The sequence below is a fragment of the Ambystoma mexicanum genome, chromosome 3q (assembly GCF_040938575.1).
Source record: "Ambystoma mexicanum isolate Mex_15411 chromosome 3q, UKY_AmexF1_1, whole genome shotgun sequence".
Taxonomy (NCBI): Eukaryota; Metazoa; Chordata; class Amphibia; order Caudata; family Ambystomatidae; genus Ambystoma; species Ambystoma mexicanum.
In genome coordinates, this window is record NC_090926.1 from 1,045,041,828 (window position 1) to 1,045,060,332 (window position 18,505).

Genomic DNA, 18,505 nt, shown 5'->3' on the forward strand with positions numbered 1-18,505 from the left:
TGGGATTTTCCCATTGTTCGAGGCTAACACTTTTTAATATAGCCTCGAACATACCGCCGGTTTATTAAATTAATATAAATTCACTGGTTGGTATTTTTTGCCGAAACTCGGTTCCAAAATGGCATTTGTGTTCGCTTCTGTGACTCCAACCCAAGTCGAGCCCTTTGTTCCACTTTTTGGCGGGCTTCTCCACAGAAGCCTCCAAAAGTGGTGCCACTCTGTCTGGGTACCAGAGGGGCTGTGGGAGGGGGTTTAGGCACCCTGGACTGAGTTGCCTCGCAACTCAAGTCGCACTCTGGTGTGATTGGCCCAGTGGTGAGCCGCCCGGCTCACCACTTAGCATGTTTGAGTGACAGCTAGGACTGATGAATGGGGGTTTTCTGCATAAAAGCAGGGCTTTGGGGACTGGGACTTCAGACGTCGCCACAGGACCAAAGAATCCGAAGAGGGAGAAGCTGAGCCGACCTGCAACAACGACACCACCGGTGGAGCCCTGCTGAACCGTCTCACCACTTTTCCAGATGACAGAGGAGATCTTCAATCCGAAGAGTCTTCTTCCTTTGACTGGTGGGGATAACCAGTTTGCCCGCCTTTTCGCCTTCCCGGATCATCTCGTGGCCGCCTTGCCTGTGCCAAGCACCCCGGCAACCGGGATACCACGTTTTCTCCACTACTTTGAATAAAAGGGTAGTACCTTTTAACCGGAGAACTCCGCGGCTGGTTTCTTCCCTAGCAGTGCAACGACCTTCAGCCTTCCTCCACGTCGAGATCATCTCTTCCTCTGGACGATGCCGCAACTTGCACCCACTGCCAGGAAAACTGTCCCCGCTGGAGGATCCTCTCCACTTTAAAGGTACGGTGTTCGCCTGGCCTCCCTCGCAACTGTCTGTGTGGGGTGACTCTGAAAGCCTCAACCTACCACTTGGGTTGGCCCTAGGCTGGCTAACTGAACTTTTCTAAACTGAACTGATTCCTTTCTGAACTCTCTGCAAGACTCTCCAAGCCTTTTAAACTGTGTGATCTTGGGCGCATTAGTGTTCTACTCTCTCCAAGAGGGAGCGTGCCCTCTGAACCTTTTGCTCACAAGTAGACTTTGACTTTCCTGCCTTGCTAAGTGCTTCTGAAGGATTGTGTTGTGTGCTGTTCCTAATTTCTGCCTTTTCCCTCCCTTTTTTAAAAAAACTTATTGGAGTGCCATCTTTAGTTAAGCGCTCACCTCTGTCTGGAAGTAAGTGGTGTTAACTAAGACTTGGCTAATAAGGAATAAGGGGTGTACATGTGATAATAGTGATTGTGTTTTTGAACTTACTTATAATAATAGTGCTAGAGTGATTCTAAGTGTGTGTGTAAATAAATAATTATATACTTGATACCACAGCTCTGGTCAGTGTTTGCTTGTGCTACTGTATTTTGGTACCTATCTTGTATACTCTATATACTGTCTAACTCTTCTTGAGAGAAGTCTGGCTGCTCAGCCACAGCTACCAGGTAAATCTGGGTGGTACAGACTGCTACCAATTGGGTTTACTGCCAACACCTGTAGTCTTAAGCCTTTTGCAGTGGTCCCTAAGGGAACTGCACAGGATTCTGCCTAACAGTGGTTTTTATTTACGTTTCATAGAAGTGTTGTGTTTATAACGAATGGTTTAAAAATAAATGTACTTAAATTTTTGTACCTGAAACCTTGAGTCAGTGTTTGCTTGAGTCACAGTAATGTGGTCCCTTTGTGTAATCTCTGCTACTGCTCATATACTCTTGAGATAAGCCTGGCTGCTACCACTCTGACATAGTAGTACAGGCTTGTACCGAAGGTAAATTTGTATTGCCACCTGTAGTCTTAATTGTGTGTAGTGCTCCCCAAGGGCACTGCACAGGATTCTGCCTAACACTGGCGTACAGCGGTGAGGATTTGGAAGTAGAGTGATTACACTTAGAGTGCTGCTATTGCTTGGGTTCAACTAACCACAAGGCTAACACCACTAATTCTATTTAACTAAGAAATCATGTCAAATAATGAAAGCTACACTGTAGATAGTCTTTTACTCTATACTGCTGAGGTTCTGGGAACCATGTGTAGGGATAAGAATATCTCTGGTAAAGGAAAGAAATCTGAACTGGTTGCAAAGTTAATGGGAAAAAACCTGGAGAGTGGGTCAGAAGGACCTACCACTCCAGCAAATGTGGATTTTGATGTTTCTGATTCTGAGAGTGTTAATTGTGAAGAAGTAGATGAGTCCTTGCTAGGAAACCCTGCAACTCCCTTGCCTGCTCAGAATGCACAACCTCTGTCCACAGGGACCCCCACAGTTCCTACACTTACTCCTGAGTTTATTGCACTTGAGAAAATGAGACTTGAATTGGAAGTGAAACGTATTGATGCACAAACTGCCATGAAACATCAAGAGTTAAGGCTCAGAGAAATGGAGCTGAACCATGAACTACAAATGAAGAAATTGTCTCTAGAATATGCTTGTCTCCCAGAGTCCTCTAGGTCTTCCGGCCCTAAGAGACCCCGTATGCCAAAGGAAATGATTGGTATGTATGAGACTAAACTTTATATTTTGGATTGGTTAGCAATGTTTGAGTACAATCATGGGATTCAAGGTATCTCAGGGAATCAGTTGATTCCTTGGCGTTTCTCTAGGCTCCCCCCTGTTGCAGGTGATGCTGTAATGGAGTTGGGGGAGGGGGATAAACTGGATTATGAGTGTGTGAAACAAGCATTAATAGCTAAGTTTGGGAAGACCCCTTCCCAGTATCTTAATAGCTTTAGAACCCTCAAAAAGCATGATGGCACCGTTTGTGCTTCCTGGGTATGTGAATGTTTGAAAAACTTAGATGGTTGGGTTAAAGGTTACAAAGTGAACACTTATGAAGGTTTGAGGAATCTTGTCATTTTGGATTCTATTTTTGATGTCTGCTCTCCTGAGCTTAAACAGCACTTGGCTGATTCGAATGAGATAGATCCTAAGAAGCTAGCTAAAACTGCTGACTTGTGGATTGCCAACAGGGCCACTCACAAGGATTCTGGGGCTACTCAGAAGAAGGATGAGGGGAAACAGCCAAAGAAAGAAAACAAAGAGAATTCCCATAATTCCAATCCAGAAGAGGACCCCAAACATAACCAGGGTAAGACACAAGGTAAACTGAATCAGGCTAGTGTACCACCTGGTTCCACACCAGATGGAGGCCAGGGCAAACCCCCATTCCAGAGTGCATTTGGAAAATGCTTTGTGTGTGGGTTGCCTGGCCATGTGAAACGAGATCCCAAGTGTAAGGGTAAACCTTCCTGGATCAACACTGTCTCCATAGCCTTCTCCCAGGTGGATGAAGTACCTATGACCAGTGGAAACTTTCAGCTACTAGCTGATGAGCCCATGAGAATCTCAGCTAGTGTTTCTTTAGTGTCCTTGGGTCTTTGGGAACAACATAACTTAGATGTCTATAACTCAATCCCAGATAATACTAAAGAGTATTATAAAGATAGTGTTCTTGTGAATGGTCAGGAGACCCCTGCCACCAGAGACACTGGAGCCAGCATAACTGTGGTTGATGAATGTTTTTTTTAAAGTGGAGGATGTTGCTAAGGCACCCAAACACCTAACCTTGTTAGCTGTAAGCCCTGTGCAAATGGTTCCCCAGTTACCTGCCCTCCTCCAGTGTAATGACATGACTGTCAGAATACCTGTAAGTGCGCAAAATAACGTACCTGGGAGGCTCCTGTTGGGTAATGACCTTAAAACTCTTGGAGTTGTGTCTAGCAACCCCAGGCTCCCCAGCAGAAGGAGGCAGGAGCTCACAAGGTCTGCAAGGGAGAGAACCTTAAGAGGCTCTCCTTGGGACATGATAGAGGAAGCTATCACCCCAAGTTCACAGGACTTACTGCAATTGCAGGACAAGAAAAGGCAAAGAGGAAACCTAAGTCTGCCAGCAAGAAACCAGCAAGCACTCCTGTGCCCAGAAGGACATCTCAGAGACTGTCCAAAGTCACACCTGTGACTCCCACACCAGCTGAGGCTGAGTGTGGGGTTCAACCCTGTATGGTCAAACGAGATACTGAGGAATCAGATCTAGAAGGGGATCCTACCTTGGGAGATCTTGACCCCGTTGACCATCCTGAGCTGCAGTCTTTACTGGCAGAAGGTGGACCCAACAGAGAAGATTTCAGTAAGGGACAAAGAGAGTGTCCTGCCTTGGAAGGTCTTCGCCAACAGGCAGCTTCTAAGATCAATGGGACTGAGCCTGGGAAGTATAGGTTGCACTGGGAAGATGGCCTCTTCTACAGTGAACCAACTGAGTCAATCCCTGGAGACTACAAAAGACTTGTAGTACCTCTAGTGAACCGACTCCAGTTTCTGCAGTTAGCCCATGAGGTACCTTTGGCTGGTCACTTAAATTTTAAGAAGACCAAAGAAAGGCTATCTCTGCACTTCTACTGGCCTAAGATGGGTACAGAAGTAGACAAATTCTGCAGAAGCTGCCACACTTGCCAAACCTCTGGCAAGAGTGGATCCAAGAATGTGGCACCCTTAGCGCCTCTCCCAATGGTGGGAATTCCTTTTGAGAGGGTTGGGATTGACATTGTTGGTCCTCTTGACCCTCCCACAACTTCAGGCAACAGGTTTATCCTGTTTATAGTGGACCAAGCCACTAGATTTCCTGAAACCATACCTATGAGGACTGTTACGGCTCCGGCTGTGGCTAAGGCCCTACTTGGTACTTGGAGGTGATATCTGACAGGGGATCAAATTTTATGTCCCACTACATGCAAACCATGTGGAAAACCTGTGGAGTCACCTACAAGTTCTCAACTGCCTACCACCCCCAAACCAATGGGCTGTAGAGAGGTTTACCAGAACTATGAAGAGCATAATAGGTGCTTTAGAAGAACCCATTAGAAGAAAGTTGGACGTTCTACTGCCATGCCTTCTCTTTGCATATAGAGAAGTCCCTCAGGAGGGAATAGGATTCAGTCCCTTCGAACTTCTCTATGGCTATCCAGTCAGAGGTCCAATGGCCCTGATTAAGGAGGGGTTGGAGAGTGCTCCTTCCCCCAAGCCAGTCAGAGTGACTGACTAGGAGATAGGTCTCCGGAGGAGAATGTTATACATGATGGCAGAGGCAAGTGATAACTTGAGGGCTGGTCAAGCTCTGGTCAAACATTGGCATGACCAGAAGGCTAACATGGTTGAGTTTACTCAAGACCAGCTTGTTCTTGTAATGGTCCCCACAAGGCAGAGGGCCTTGCAGCACAAATGGATAGGACCCTTCAAGGTTGTGGGTAAACTTGGAGAGGTGAACTATCTGGTGGACTTGGGCAATCCTAAGGAGGCTCCCAAAGTCTTTCACACCAACCGTTTAAAGGCTTATATCTCTAGACCTGACATAGGAGCTTTGCTTCTAGCTTCGGCTCAGGAGGAGGAGGAGAGTGAACCTCTGCCTGACCTCCTCAGAGGCTGACCTTTAGATGAGCAAGTGGAAGGAATTAATCTCTCTTCCAGTCTCACATCTGACCAGCAGGATGAGTGCAAGTTACTGTTAAATCAGTTTGCCTCCCTGTTCTCACTTTCACCAAGCTTGACCCCTTGGGGCCAGCATGACATACACACTGGTGACTGTTTTCCTGTCAAAAGCAGCGGGTATAGAATGTCAGACAATGTCAGATCCCATATAAGGAATGAGGTCAACAAGATGCTTGAACTCGGGGTAATAGAACCCTCTACTAGCCATGGTCTAGCCCAGTTGTGCTTGTACCAAAGGCAGGATCCAAGGAGTTGAGATTCTGCATGGACTATAGAGCTCTAAATGCAGTCACCACGACTGATGCCCATCCTTTGCCTAGGACAGATGAGCTGGTGGACAAACTTGGTGCAGCCAAGTACCTCAGCACATTTGACCTAACGTCAGGCTATTGGCAAATAGTCCTGACAGACCATGCCAAGGAGAACGCTGCATTCTCCACCCCAGCTGGCCTCTACCAATTCAAGGTAATGCCTTTTGGATTAAAGAATGCACCTGCTACATTTCAGAGGATGGTCAATCAAGTTCTGAATGGGATGGAGGACTTCTGCATGGCATACTTGGATGTCATTGCAGTGTTCGGCCCTACATGGAAAGAACATGTTGAACACCTAGGTTATGTATTGCAGGCTCTGAACAGGCCCATCTGACCATAAAGGCAAGCAACTTTCCTCCTCGCACCCTCTATGGTGCTCTTGATTTCTCACATCTACTCCAACTGCAACTCTACCTTCTATCCTATCCCTCTCACTAAGTCTGAAAGTTAAAAGTTCAAGAGGGATGTCCTGGTCTCCAACCTGGACATGCCTATCGCTGACCCCTAAACCAGCGCTTATTCCAGACAGGCTCTCACTGACATCCTCTTTGTCATTCCCTCTCCAGACCTATGGACCCCTCATATGGTCTCTGTTCTCTGTTGTTTCTCCTCCTCTCCCATTAATGGTGGCACCCAATGAGAGGTCCAATTGACCTACTTCCATTCCTCCAAAGCCATCATAAATGTCTATCTAAATGATACTGTCATCGTCCAGGGCTCTCAGTCCAATCTCCTCCTTCTTGATAGGTGTCTCCCGCGTCTTCTCAACTTCCTCCCTTCTCCTGCTACTCCTTCCACCACCTCTCTGGTTTCTCTGTGTTAGGCAGAAACCTGTGCAGTTCCCTTAGGGGGCACTGCAAAAGGCTTAAGACTACAGGTGTTGGCAGTAAACCCAATTGGTAGCGGTCTGTCCCACCCAGATTTACCTGGTAGCTGTGGCTGAGCAGCCAGACTTCTCTCAAGAAGAGTTAGACAGTATATAGAGTATACAAGATAGGTACCAAAATACAGTAGCACAGGCAAACACTGACCAGAGCTGTGGTATCAAGTATATAATTATTTATTTAAACACACACTTAGAAACACTCTAGCACTATTATTATAAGTAAGTTCAAAAACACAATCACTATTATCATGTGTACACCCCTTATTCCTTATTAGACAAGTCAAGTTAACACCACTTATTTCCAAACAGAGGTGAGCGCTAAACTAAAGATGGCACTGCAACAAGTTTTTTTTTAAAAAGGGAGGGAAAAGGCAGAAATTAGGAACAGCACACAACACAATCCTTCAGAAGCACTTAGCAAGGCAGGAAAGTCAAAGTCTACTTGTGAGCAAAACGTTCAGAGGCCAGGCTCCCTCTTGGAGAGAGTAGAACACCAATGCACCGAAGATCACACAGTTTAAAAGGCTTGGAGAGTCTTGCAGAGAGTTCAGAAAGGAATCAGTTCAGTTTAGAAAAGTTCAGTTAGCCAGCCTAGGGGCAACCCAAGTGGTAAGTTGAGGCTTTCAGGGTCACCCCACACAGACCGTTGCGAGGGAGGCCAGGCAGACACCGTACCTTTAAAGTGGAGAGGATCCTCCAGTGAGGGCAGTTGTTCCTGGCAGCGGGTGCAAGTCACGGCGTCGTCCAGAGGAAGAGATGATCTCGACGTGGAGGAAGGCTGAAGGTCGTTGCGCTGCCAGGGAAGAAACTAGCCGCGGAGTTCTCCGGTTAAAAGGTACTACCCTTTTATTCATGGTAGTGGAGTAAACGTGGTATCCCGGTTGCCGGGGTGCTTGGCACAGGCAAGGCGGCCACGAGATGATCCGGGAAAGCAAAAAGGCGGGCAAACTGGTTATCCCCACCAGTCAAAGCAAGAAGACTCTTCGGATTGAAGATCTCCTCTGTCGTCTGGAAAAGTGGTGAGACGGTTCAGCAGGGCTCCACCAGTGGTGTCGTCGTTGCAGGTCGGCTCAGCTTCTCCCTCTTCGGATTCTTTGGTTCTGTGGTGACGTCTGAAGCCGGGCGGCTCACCACTGGGCCAATCACACCAGAGTGCGACTTGAGTTGCCGAGGCAACTCAGTCCAGGGTGCCTAAACCCCCTCCCACACGCCCTGTGGTACCCAGACGGAGTGGCACCACTTTTGGAGGCTTCTGTGGAGAAGCCAGCCAAAAAGTGGAACAAAGGGCTCGACTTGTGTTGGAGTCACAGAAGCGAACACAAACGCCACTTTGGAACCGAGTTTCGGCAAAAAATACCAAGCAGTGAATTTATATTAATTTAATAAACCGGCGGTATGTTCGAGGCTATATTAAAAAATGGTAGCCTCGAACAATGGGAAAATCCCATAGGAATATATTCACGGTCGAATATAAAAAGTAGTATCCACTGCCACCAGCCAAAACTCGGTCGGGGGGACTGGACAGTGCCCCCTCGAACAACAGACCCCAGGGCAATCGAATTGCCCCGACCAGTACGTCCACAATATGATGGTTTGTACTGGTTCTGTTCACAGTTTAAGACTAGTAAAGCCAATGGTGACTTTACATGCCCTGGGAGACAGTATTCAGTCCCAGGGTATGGAGTCTATGTTTGGGGGTCGCTACGACACCCCTGGGTTACTGCACGGAGGGTGCTGTGTAACCCACATACCAAAAACACATGAAACCCTATGGGGTAAAGGACCCCATAGCCCATAGAGCACATATAAAGTTAAAGGAACACCTCAAATCATGTCTAAGAGTGGGAGAAAAAAGAGTCTCACTCTTAGCAGGAGAAAAAAATAAACCCCAAAAATCCAGCAAAGCTGCTGGGGGACTCACTAGGTTTGGGAAATTAGCCTTAACAGAGAATTCTCCCTAACACTCTGCCACCTCTATCCGCCCCCTCTGCCTCCTCTCTGTCAGCCCCTCTTCTTCCTCTCTAACCACTATGCCACCTCTGTCTACTGCCTCTTCCCACTTTCAGGCCCCTCTGCCGTTTCTGCTGGGTGTACCCCACTCTTGTACCCCACCCCGGAAGTCTGTGAAATGTGGCAACCTGCTCCCCATCACTACTCTCAACTCTTGCACTGCTGTCAACCACTCCTCTAACATATGCTACCTCCTCAAAGACCTTGAACTGGATGTCCTCACTCTCACCGAGACATGGTTCACGGTTAGCTCTGTCACGAGTTTTGACACTCTCCTCCCTTGAGGGCTGCAAGATCCTCTCAGAGCCCAGAACCAACTGGCCCGGAGATGGAGTGGCTCTGATCTTTCCGGAGTGGGTCCCTGCTTCTGTCATTCCTACGCATGCCTATTCATCCTTCTAATGGCTGGTCGGCAGGCTCTCTATCTCTCCTGGCCTCTCTCTGACTGTGGCGACCATCTACAGGCCACCTAGCCAGGTCACCCTCTACCTCTCCGAATGGGCTGACCTCTCCTCTTCTCTCCTTGCCTCTACCTCTCAACTTCTCCTCCTCCGAGACCTCAACATCCACCTGGACGCTTCTAATCCCTCCTCCAGGCTCTTCCGCAAGCTTTGCGACTCTCTCTGCCTTTCTGTTCTACCGTCTTGTCCAACACATTCTGCGGGACACACCTTGGATGTTCTCATCTTCTCAGACATCTCCCTCTCTAACCCTCTTACCACCCTACTCTCTTGAACTGACCACTTTCTGCTCTCGTCCCACCTGAAACTTCTTCTCCCCCAGGCAAAGCCCTACCCAGTACTGCCACCCTCCTTCTCGGTCATTTGGCCCATGAAGCGAGTGTCAGTGGCCGCCCCTGCCTCAACTTTCTCTGCTCCTCCTACTCCTGCGGCTAACTCCCACCGTGACACAGCCCCCTCTAACCTGCATCTTTCTATCTCCAACACCTTGAACATCCTTGCCCCTGTCATGAGAATCCATCTGAAGCCTAACTCCAAGTGCAACTCTTGGTATGACTCCGACCTTGCCGCCTTGAAACGGAAGTGCAAGTTAGCTGAGAGGAATTGGAGGGCTTTGGGCGCATCCTCTGACAAACTGGCCTGTTGCCTGCTCCAAAGACATTACAGACTCTCTGTCTTCTCCAATGAGAGGGTTCATATTCAAACCTGTGTCTCTTCGGCCTCTAACAACACGGCCAAAGGGCCTCATCACGAGTTTGGTGGTAGCCCTTAAATCCAGCGGTAGCACTGTTACCGCCAGATTTAAGGGTCCGCCAAATCACGGCTTCGGCTGATTTCCCCCCAGCTCTGAGCTGAGGGGAAATCCGCCGAGATTTTGCTGATTTTCGGCACGTTTACTGCCGGCGGGAAATCCACCGGCCGTAAAAGCGCACCGAATGGGCTCAATGGGGAATGAGCAATACCCGTTTTGCCAAACCTGTGGTCTAGCGCTAATAGCACTGGTGGGTTTGGTGGTAGGGTTAATAACGCCAGTGCTTTTAGCACTGGCGTTACTGCCCAACTCGTGATGAGGCCCAAACTCTTTAACATCTGCAAGGAGCTGGCCAATCCTACTGCAGTCTTCACCTCTCTGGTTCCCTCCCAGGCCCTCTGTACGGCTTTGGCTTCTCATTTCACCACTAAAACTGAGGACAATCCTGTCCTTGCTTTCCTCTTCCTATCTGTCTCCTTCAACCTCTCTCATGCCAACTTTGTCCCCCCTCTCCCTCTCTCCTTCCTTTCTCTTCCTTCTCTCTGACAACACCCAACGATGTTTCTAGACAAGTCCGATCTATGAAAGTGTTGTCCAAACAGGTGCTCCCCTGCTCCTCCAAAACTATTAAGGACCACATTTCCAACCCGGCTCCAGCCCTGGCGATTTCTGTAATCACTCTTTTGCCTCTGGATCTTTACCCTCATAAAAAAGCCTTCTGCCAATCCAACCTGTCCAGAAAACTCCTGTAACATCTGGCCTCTCCCAGCTTACTCTCCACACTGAATCTGTTGGTCATCTCCATGAACATCAGTCTGGCTTCAGAGCAGCCAGAGGCACGGAAACTGCTGTCCTGAACACCCGTGAAGATTTGCTCTCTAATCTTGATTCCAGCTCTCCCTCTGTCCTCATCCTCCTGGACCTTTGTTCTGCATTTGATACGATCAATCAAGCTACCCTGATCAATCGACTCAGCAAGAACCTGGACATCATGTATGAGGCCCTGGCATGGCTGACCTCCTTCCTTCTGGACTGACTCACCCAGGTCCAATTTGGGTCCTTTCTCTCAACCAACTCTCTCTCCACATGTGGCGTCCCCCAGGGCTCTATCCTCTCACCCTGGCTTCTCAATGTCTATCTGGCCCCTTTGTCCCACCTGATGTCCACCTTCTCTGCTAACTTTCAGTGTTATGCAGATGACACTAAACTTTCTTTCAGGCTTCCCTCAGCCTCCTCTCCTTACTCGCTCATTCCTGACTGTATCCGCGATTCAGGATTGATGCGCCTCCAATGATCTCTGCTTTAATGCCAGTAAGACTGAGATCCTTCTCATTGAGACCCTGTGAGAAACTAGCAGCCTTGATACCAGACATATCATAAATGCAAAGGGCACCAACCTGAATTAGAGGCAGCAGTCTGGTTGAGTGGAGAATCTACCTAGTTATCCTATTCTTCCCTGAGGGAGAAGAGCCAGGGCAGAATATGGCTTCCAGGGAAACCCTCTGGGGAAGAAAACCCTGCTTCCTGTTCTTGCTGGATCAGTGCTCGCTTATGTGCTGGATTCCAGGGCGGACTTCTCGTAGTGAAGTACTGGACTTGTATGTCTTAAAGGCACTGGAAGTATATAGAGGAGCGTTAGTAGATATTTAGGCTGTGAGCAATTGGTAATAAGGAAATACGAAAGTAAGGATGACCCCCTGTATGGTGTCATAGGAGAGAAAGCCTGAGACTACTGGGTGAATGAAACTCCATGAAAGCAAGTAGATTGTTCCGTGAGGATGGCTTCTTGCAGCAAAGAGTGGGTGAGAATGCAAATGTATTCGTAAGAGGGTGTCAAAGAGCAGGAAAATTGAGGCAGAATTCGGAATCTAAACCTACCCAGTGTGTTACCCTGCACGAGCAAAAGCGACGCCGCTACAGTGGATGACAGGGGGAGGCGGCGATCTTCAGTGTCTGCTGGGATCCCGCTCCATTGCCCCGGATGTGAGTGAGAGAAAGGCGGTATGCTTCTGGATGAGAGAGGAAGTGTTAGAATGACAAGAGTTTGTGAGACTGAAATATGAGGACTGGGGGGGGGGCAAAGCTTGCAAGGTGACGTACCGGCTGATGAGATATCTCCAGTGAATGTGAAATGCAATCGGGTCCGAAACTGAGAGCGGGAGAGCCGCGGAAGGCAAAAGGACTTGTCAAGGAAAAGATATGAAAGCGGAAAGAATTACAATTATGCTTTAGAAGGAATCTCAATAGGAAGCGAACAGTAACACAAACTTACAGAGCGTAGCCAGGAAAGGAGTAGCAATTCAATGCTGCTCTGGCTGAGCAATCAGATAAACACCATCAGACGCCGGGGGCAGAGCCACTATTGTAGGATCATCAGGAATGCCTGCAATGCTGCATACACTACGCTGCGCCATCTTGGGGGAACCGCAGAATAGTAATGCAATGTGCTTCCATCTACGTCAAATGGACCATATGTGCCTATGAGACATGACATACCCCTGCTTTCGCTCTCTCACTCTTGTCGCCCTCCTTGTACCCTGTAACCTCACCTTCCTACGAGGCAAAAAACCTTGGTGTGATCTTCGACTCCTCCACCCTCGCCTTCTCTCCTCACATCTCGGGCGTAGAAAAGAAGGCCCACTTCCAGATGCAACTCTTCAGGGGATTCTACCTTTTCTCACCTTCCCCCAGAAGCTCACTGTCTCCGGAGCCCTTGTTCTCTCCAGGCTGGACTTCTGCAGCAGCTCTTTCTCAATCTGCCTACCTCTACTCTTCTCTGTTTTCCTTCAGGCTACCCTCGGCCTCTTCCTGTTCCTCACTCATACCTGACTGTCCGCAATTCAGTCGTGGTGTGCTGCAAACGACCTCTGCCTCAATGCCAGTAAGACAAAAATTGTCCTCATCGGGACCTGTGCTCCCGCCTTCCCTCTTTCTCTCTGGCAGCCTCCCTTGGCCCTGTGCCTACACCTATCAACGAGGCTAAAAATCTGGGGGGGGTGTCATCTTCGACTCCACTCTCTCCTTCTTGCCTCACATCGCGGACATCTCTAAAAAGTCCCACTACCAACTACACTTTCTCAGAGGTATTCTACCTTTTCACACTTTCCCACAGAGGCTCACTGTCTCCAGAGCCCTGCTCTTCCCTAGGCTGGACTACTGCAACAGCCTCTTTCTCAACCTTCCCTCTTCTACCCTCTGTCCTCTTCAACTCATCCAGAACCGAACCACAAGAAATATCCTTCTCCTCAAGCCCAGGGACTACATCTCTCCCGTGCTGGAATCCTTTCACTGGCTCCCTGTGGCTGCAAGGATTAAGTTGAAGACCCTTTGCATTGTCCACAAGGCTTTCTGGGGCCCGGGGCGGGGCCACTCTATCTGCAGCGCTCTCTTTCTAAATACACTCCATCCTGAGCCCTCCGCTCGTCTTCCTCCAACTCTCTGCAAGTGAGCCACTTCTCCAAGCAGAGACTTGGGGGGCGGGGGGGAATTTGATCCAATGCAGGTGCCTCCCTCTGGACAGCATGCCTCTCTCCGTCTTGAGCCAGATCTCCTTATGTTCCGGAAACCCCTCAAGACTTTCCTCTTTGTCTCCTCCTTCTCTCTCCCTGTCCCGTGCTAATCACTTCTTTCTGCTGTGTTGCTCTCTCTCCTCTATTTATGCTCAGTTTCGCTGACTGGCTGCCTGGTGTACCTTCAGAGCCTCACAGGTCTCAAGCTTTCCTCGGCAGTCTCCTGCATTTACCCCCCGGGCCTTGCACTTGCCGCAGCACTACTGCACTTAGGTTACGACCCATGAGAGTAGTAGCTCTCTGCACTTAACCCATGTTCTGACGGGACTGGGCGCACTTGGTCCCTATTGCCCCCCCCCCACCCATGTCCTGTTCTGTGCAACTGCATGATCTGAATGCACAATGCCTAGTAAAATTGTTTGTCTTGTCTTCCTTATGGCTTCCCCTCTGTGAGAAACCTGAGGATGTTCTCTGAGTATGACCTAGGGAATCCCTTATTCAGGTGGCCAGGACACGGCCATCGTTGTTGGGATCCAGTTCCTGGGGGGGGACTAGTGCGGGTGGATCACCTGGGTAGGGTAACCCCGGGTTATGCTAAGGGGAATACCCAAGGTATGCTGCAGTATGTTAAAGGGGAAACAGACCAGAAGGGTGAAATCCCTGAGATTTTTATGGGCTGTGTTACATCTGGCCCCCTGTCTCCCATGAAATCTCCCGTACCTAAATCCGCCAACCCCCCCTCCATCAGATAAATCATCTAGAGGCGCAAGCCCTGTTAAACCGGAAAACCACATCTCCCAGAAGCCTGTCTTTCCCTCTCCTTTCTATCCTACCACTCTCAACCATTCTTCTCTACATCCTCCCAATTATTATTTTTCTAACAGCAGGTTTATCCTAACAAAACACAATTCCAGTCATGCCCGTGTGTTTCATCAACCCCATTACTCTGATTGTCATTCTCTGAATTCCCAATCAAAAGTCATCCACTCTTCCGAGTACCCCAACAACTTTAACATGAGGGTTCTCGTGCCATGTAATACCTCTTTCCCTTCCCATCCGGTAAAACAATTCTACCACCTTCTTTTTCTGGCACACACACTTTTCCCTGACACAACCCTAGAACTGTTTACATAAAGGTCAGGCAGAGTAAGGCAATTGATTATAATTGCTCGCACCTGACAGCCCTTTCCCTTCCCCACAGGGATAAAAGATGGAGCAGGAGAGCACAGTACGAGGCTAGTACAGCAGACGGCAGGATGAGACGGCTACAATGCGGCAGTTCAAACAAAGGTGAAAGGAGGTGGGAATCGAGAGGGCAGCAAGAAGAGAAGGGAACTTGCCCTTTTCGTCCCAGACTCGAGAATAATCTAAGACCGCGGACAATATCCCCAGTGTCATGCTGCAGATGTCAATTGTATGCAGGGCCAGCCAGTGCTGATAAGGCGGAGCAGAGGAGGCTCACGTCCCATGGTACTAGCCTTGACTCCAAAGAAGCAGAACGCCAAGAGATTAAACACAGTCGGTGAGTGGAGGGGAGAATCCATAAACGCCGGGAGGTCTTGAGTGAGAATATCAAAGTGGCAATTTTGAACAAAGCCCATGAACTCTAAGTGAACTGTAAAAAGTGTGAAGGGAAGATCAGCAGCAGAGAGAAATTGATATCACGTGGGTGTCAATTCAAGAGACTCTGGTCGAGCCCCATATTGAGAAACAACTGAAACCAGAAGGCCATAGGAAGGTCGCCAAAGTAATGCAAGTGGTCATACGTGAGGTCGAGCAAAAGCACTGTACATTCAAAAGAATTTGGTTCGTGAATTGGCATGAAAGTAAGAGAAGTGAATCCCATATAGTAAATAAGGAAATGGGACGTGGTTTCACCAATATTTGAAACTAGTGGAAAACACTAAGAAGGGTCTGAGCCCGGACGAGGGAACTCCGGGGTGAAGCTAAACTCAACGCTGACAGTCAAGAGAGGTCTGAGCCCGAACGAGAGAGATACCAGGAGTTAAGCTATCACCAAAAGTTTGATGAGAAAAGAATAAGAGACGCAAAAGAAATACTATGGAGAAAGGGTCAGCCCAGAAGAGGCAGACCCGGGGGTGTAACCGTCACCCTATCTGAACTATTGCAAAGAAATACTATTGAGAAGGGGTCAGCCCAGAAGAGGGGGACCCGATGGTGAAACCATCACCCATATTGAACTTTGGAAACAAACTTTCATTTGTTAAAGGAACTTTTGATTTTTTTGTTTGAATACATCAGGCCCCGGAGGCAAGAGATTTTCTGAGGAAACGAGACTTAGCCATTGACGGTCCTGAGAACGGCCATTGGAACTGTCGTCTCGTGGTAGAGAAGCTTGAGACTGTACTGTGCTCCACCAACTCCACTTTACCCCGTGCTCAAAATGTGGGGAAGGGAGACCCAGGCTACTGCCTCTTGACTTAACATTTGAGAGCAATTCTTTCTTTCTTGAAACTTAACCCCACACCCTTTTTATTTAGCATAAGGAATTGGCAATATGTTTTCTTATTATAGGCTATTTTCGTTTGACACAACACGACTAGGACTGCCTTATTTTTCATTTGATGGTCGACACCGGTCCCGTCTTAGATTTAGGTTTAGATTAGGTGTTTTTCCATCCCGCACACCATCTTTCATTGTTCAATAAACACTCTTGAACTGTGACCACTTGTGTCTGTCTTATTTGTGTCATTATGAGTTTCTCACACCTCCCATGCATGGTTGTGCTTTGTAACAATTGTGTATAAGCGCATAATAAATAAACAATCAATCAAACTAATCCAGAACAGGACTACAAGATTTATCCTTGGCCTCAAGCCTAGAAACCACATCTCTCCAGCCCTGAAGTCTCCCTAATGGCTCCCAGAGGCTGCAAAGATTCAAGTTGAAGACCGTCAACATCGTCCACAAGTCTTTCTGGCACCTTGCCCCACACTATATCTAACTCTCTCTACCTAAATACCTTCCTTCTAAAGCCTTTCACTCATCTACCTCTAACTCTCTCATGGTCAGATGCTTCTCCAAGCTGAGAGTGGGGGGTAGATCTCTCTCCTCTGGAATGGCTGCCACTCTCAGATTTGAGCTGAATTTCCGGAAGTGGCTCAAGACCTTCACTTTCTCCTCTGCCTTCTCTCTCTCGCTCCCTTGCTAACTTACCTGTCTGCTGCGTCAACTTGTTGCTTGGTACCCTCAGAGTCTCACTGGGTACTAGTGCTTGCAAGTAATACAGTGACGTGCAGTATAGGAATTGGGATAACACCAATTTTCCGGTGTCTGCCCCACAATCACACAACAGTTTGTACAGCTAGTTAGTGAATAGATTAATTAGTGGTGGGCCCAGTACACATCCCTGTGAACAACTTGCTCCACCTTGTAAGATTTGGTAACTTTCCCTTCTGCTGTTTATATTCAATATGCATGTGAATTTATACAAGATCCAATGCAGGAGAAATTTAAGTTTTTTACCTGTAGGTATAGTTCTTTAGCATTGGCATATTTTATATATTTACATGTGAACCAATGCCGCCATCGACATGCGGTGATTACAGTGAAGTTAAGAGATCACCAGGGCCTGAGGCAGTTGTGTTAAAACAGACACTCCTAACATTTAATGTAGCCTTAATGTAGGGCTCATATGTACGATTTGAACGTGCATGAATTCCCAATGGAGTAGTCATACAAAAGTATAGTACATGACAAACCTAAAGAAATATACCTCCAGGTAGGTAATTTTGATCTATTTACTAACAGATGTTTCTACTATATGGTTCACGCAAAAAACAAAATTCCCTAATAGAAGACTGTAAAATATGAATTGACAGTAATTTGGCATTTAGACAAGCTTCTTTTCCTTCCTGAAATTTTAATTAGTGTCCTCTCTGGTGATGAAGCCAAACTGGTTTATAACAAGTACGAGGAAATGATGGCTTTGCTGCAAAAGTACCGTGAGACTACCTACTCGAAATGGCAGGACCGGGTGGATGAAGAAAGCCGCTTTAATTTACAGCAACCTATTATTGTGAGAGATCCAAAGACTAATCTTATTAGCGTTAACTTTAATAAAGAGGTGAGTCACAGGAACTACCAACAACTAGCAAATTAATATGTACAGGATTATGCATATTGGTATTTATGAGTAAGGCTGTCAGTTCTCTGCTTTTACAGATTTTCACATTTAAATACAGACCGTGTTCCCTGTCAGTATTTATTTATAAAAGGCAGAAAAAAACAGAAATTCAGGATTCTTGCTAATTTATTCTATTGGGAAGTTGTTTAAATGAGATGTGGATTAAGCCTGTCGCACTAACAGGAACATCCAATGTTTTACGATGCAAATTGGTTCTGGTTTTATGTGCAAGAACCTTTGTAAATTAGAACCCCTATTACAACATTAATTCCCAATATATATTTTTAATTTAAGTCATTGTAAAAACGTACACATTGTGACTTCTATTTTTATGCAGCAAAAAATAAATGTGGATAAATACAGATAAGATGATGACAAAATAAATATGGATAAATACAGATCGAAATGTCCAAAAAATAAATACCATAAAACTGGAGCCTTATTTATAAAGTACAAATAGGACTGATCAAAGGATCTGTACAGTGACCAAATATTAAATTGATTTTCTTCATGTCCTGATATCTCGTCTGTTTTCCTCATACTTACAGTGCCAATCTTAAAAGACCGAGCTCCCTGTTCAGCACTTCTACATGTGTGTCACCAAAAGTGTGCCATCGACATTCCAAAAGTCATTGAAGCTCCTAGCAAAGACAATGCTCCCTTAGAAGCCATTTTGGAATTAACCTCCCCAGAGTCCGAACATTCTGAAGCCCGCTCAGAAGTGAGATGGCAGGCCGCGGCTCCTACATCAGTGCGGTCAGTAGGGAGTCCTTTGTGTGAGGGAGCGGTCAATGATGACAAGTTTTAAACTCTTCCCGCCCACGTTTAAAATAACTTCTACTGGAGTTCTATCCACACTGGCATTCTAACCGGTTCTCTACAATCTCCTCCTCATGGATTCCATT

At 47.3% G+C, this 18,505-nt stretch overlaps 1 protein-coding gene across 1 annotated transcript in view; it reads left to right on the top strand.

The window, feature by feature from the left end:
- DNAH17 (dynein axonemal heavy chain 17) overlaps positions 1-18,505 on the top strand; it is an 8,024,690-nt gene that overhangs the window by 1,583,410 nt on the left and 6,422,775 nt on the right. The window contains exon 12 of the mRNA XM_069655242.1: positions 17,345-17,540. Within this exon, the coding sequence (XP_069511343.1) occupies positions 17,345-17,540 (196 nt within the window). The remainder of the gene's footprint in view (positions 1-17,344; positions 17,541-18,505) is intronic.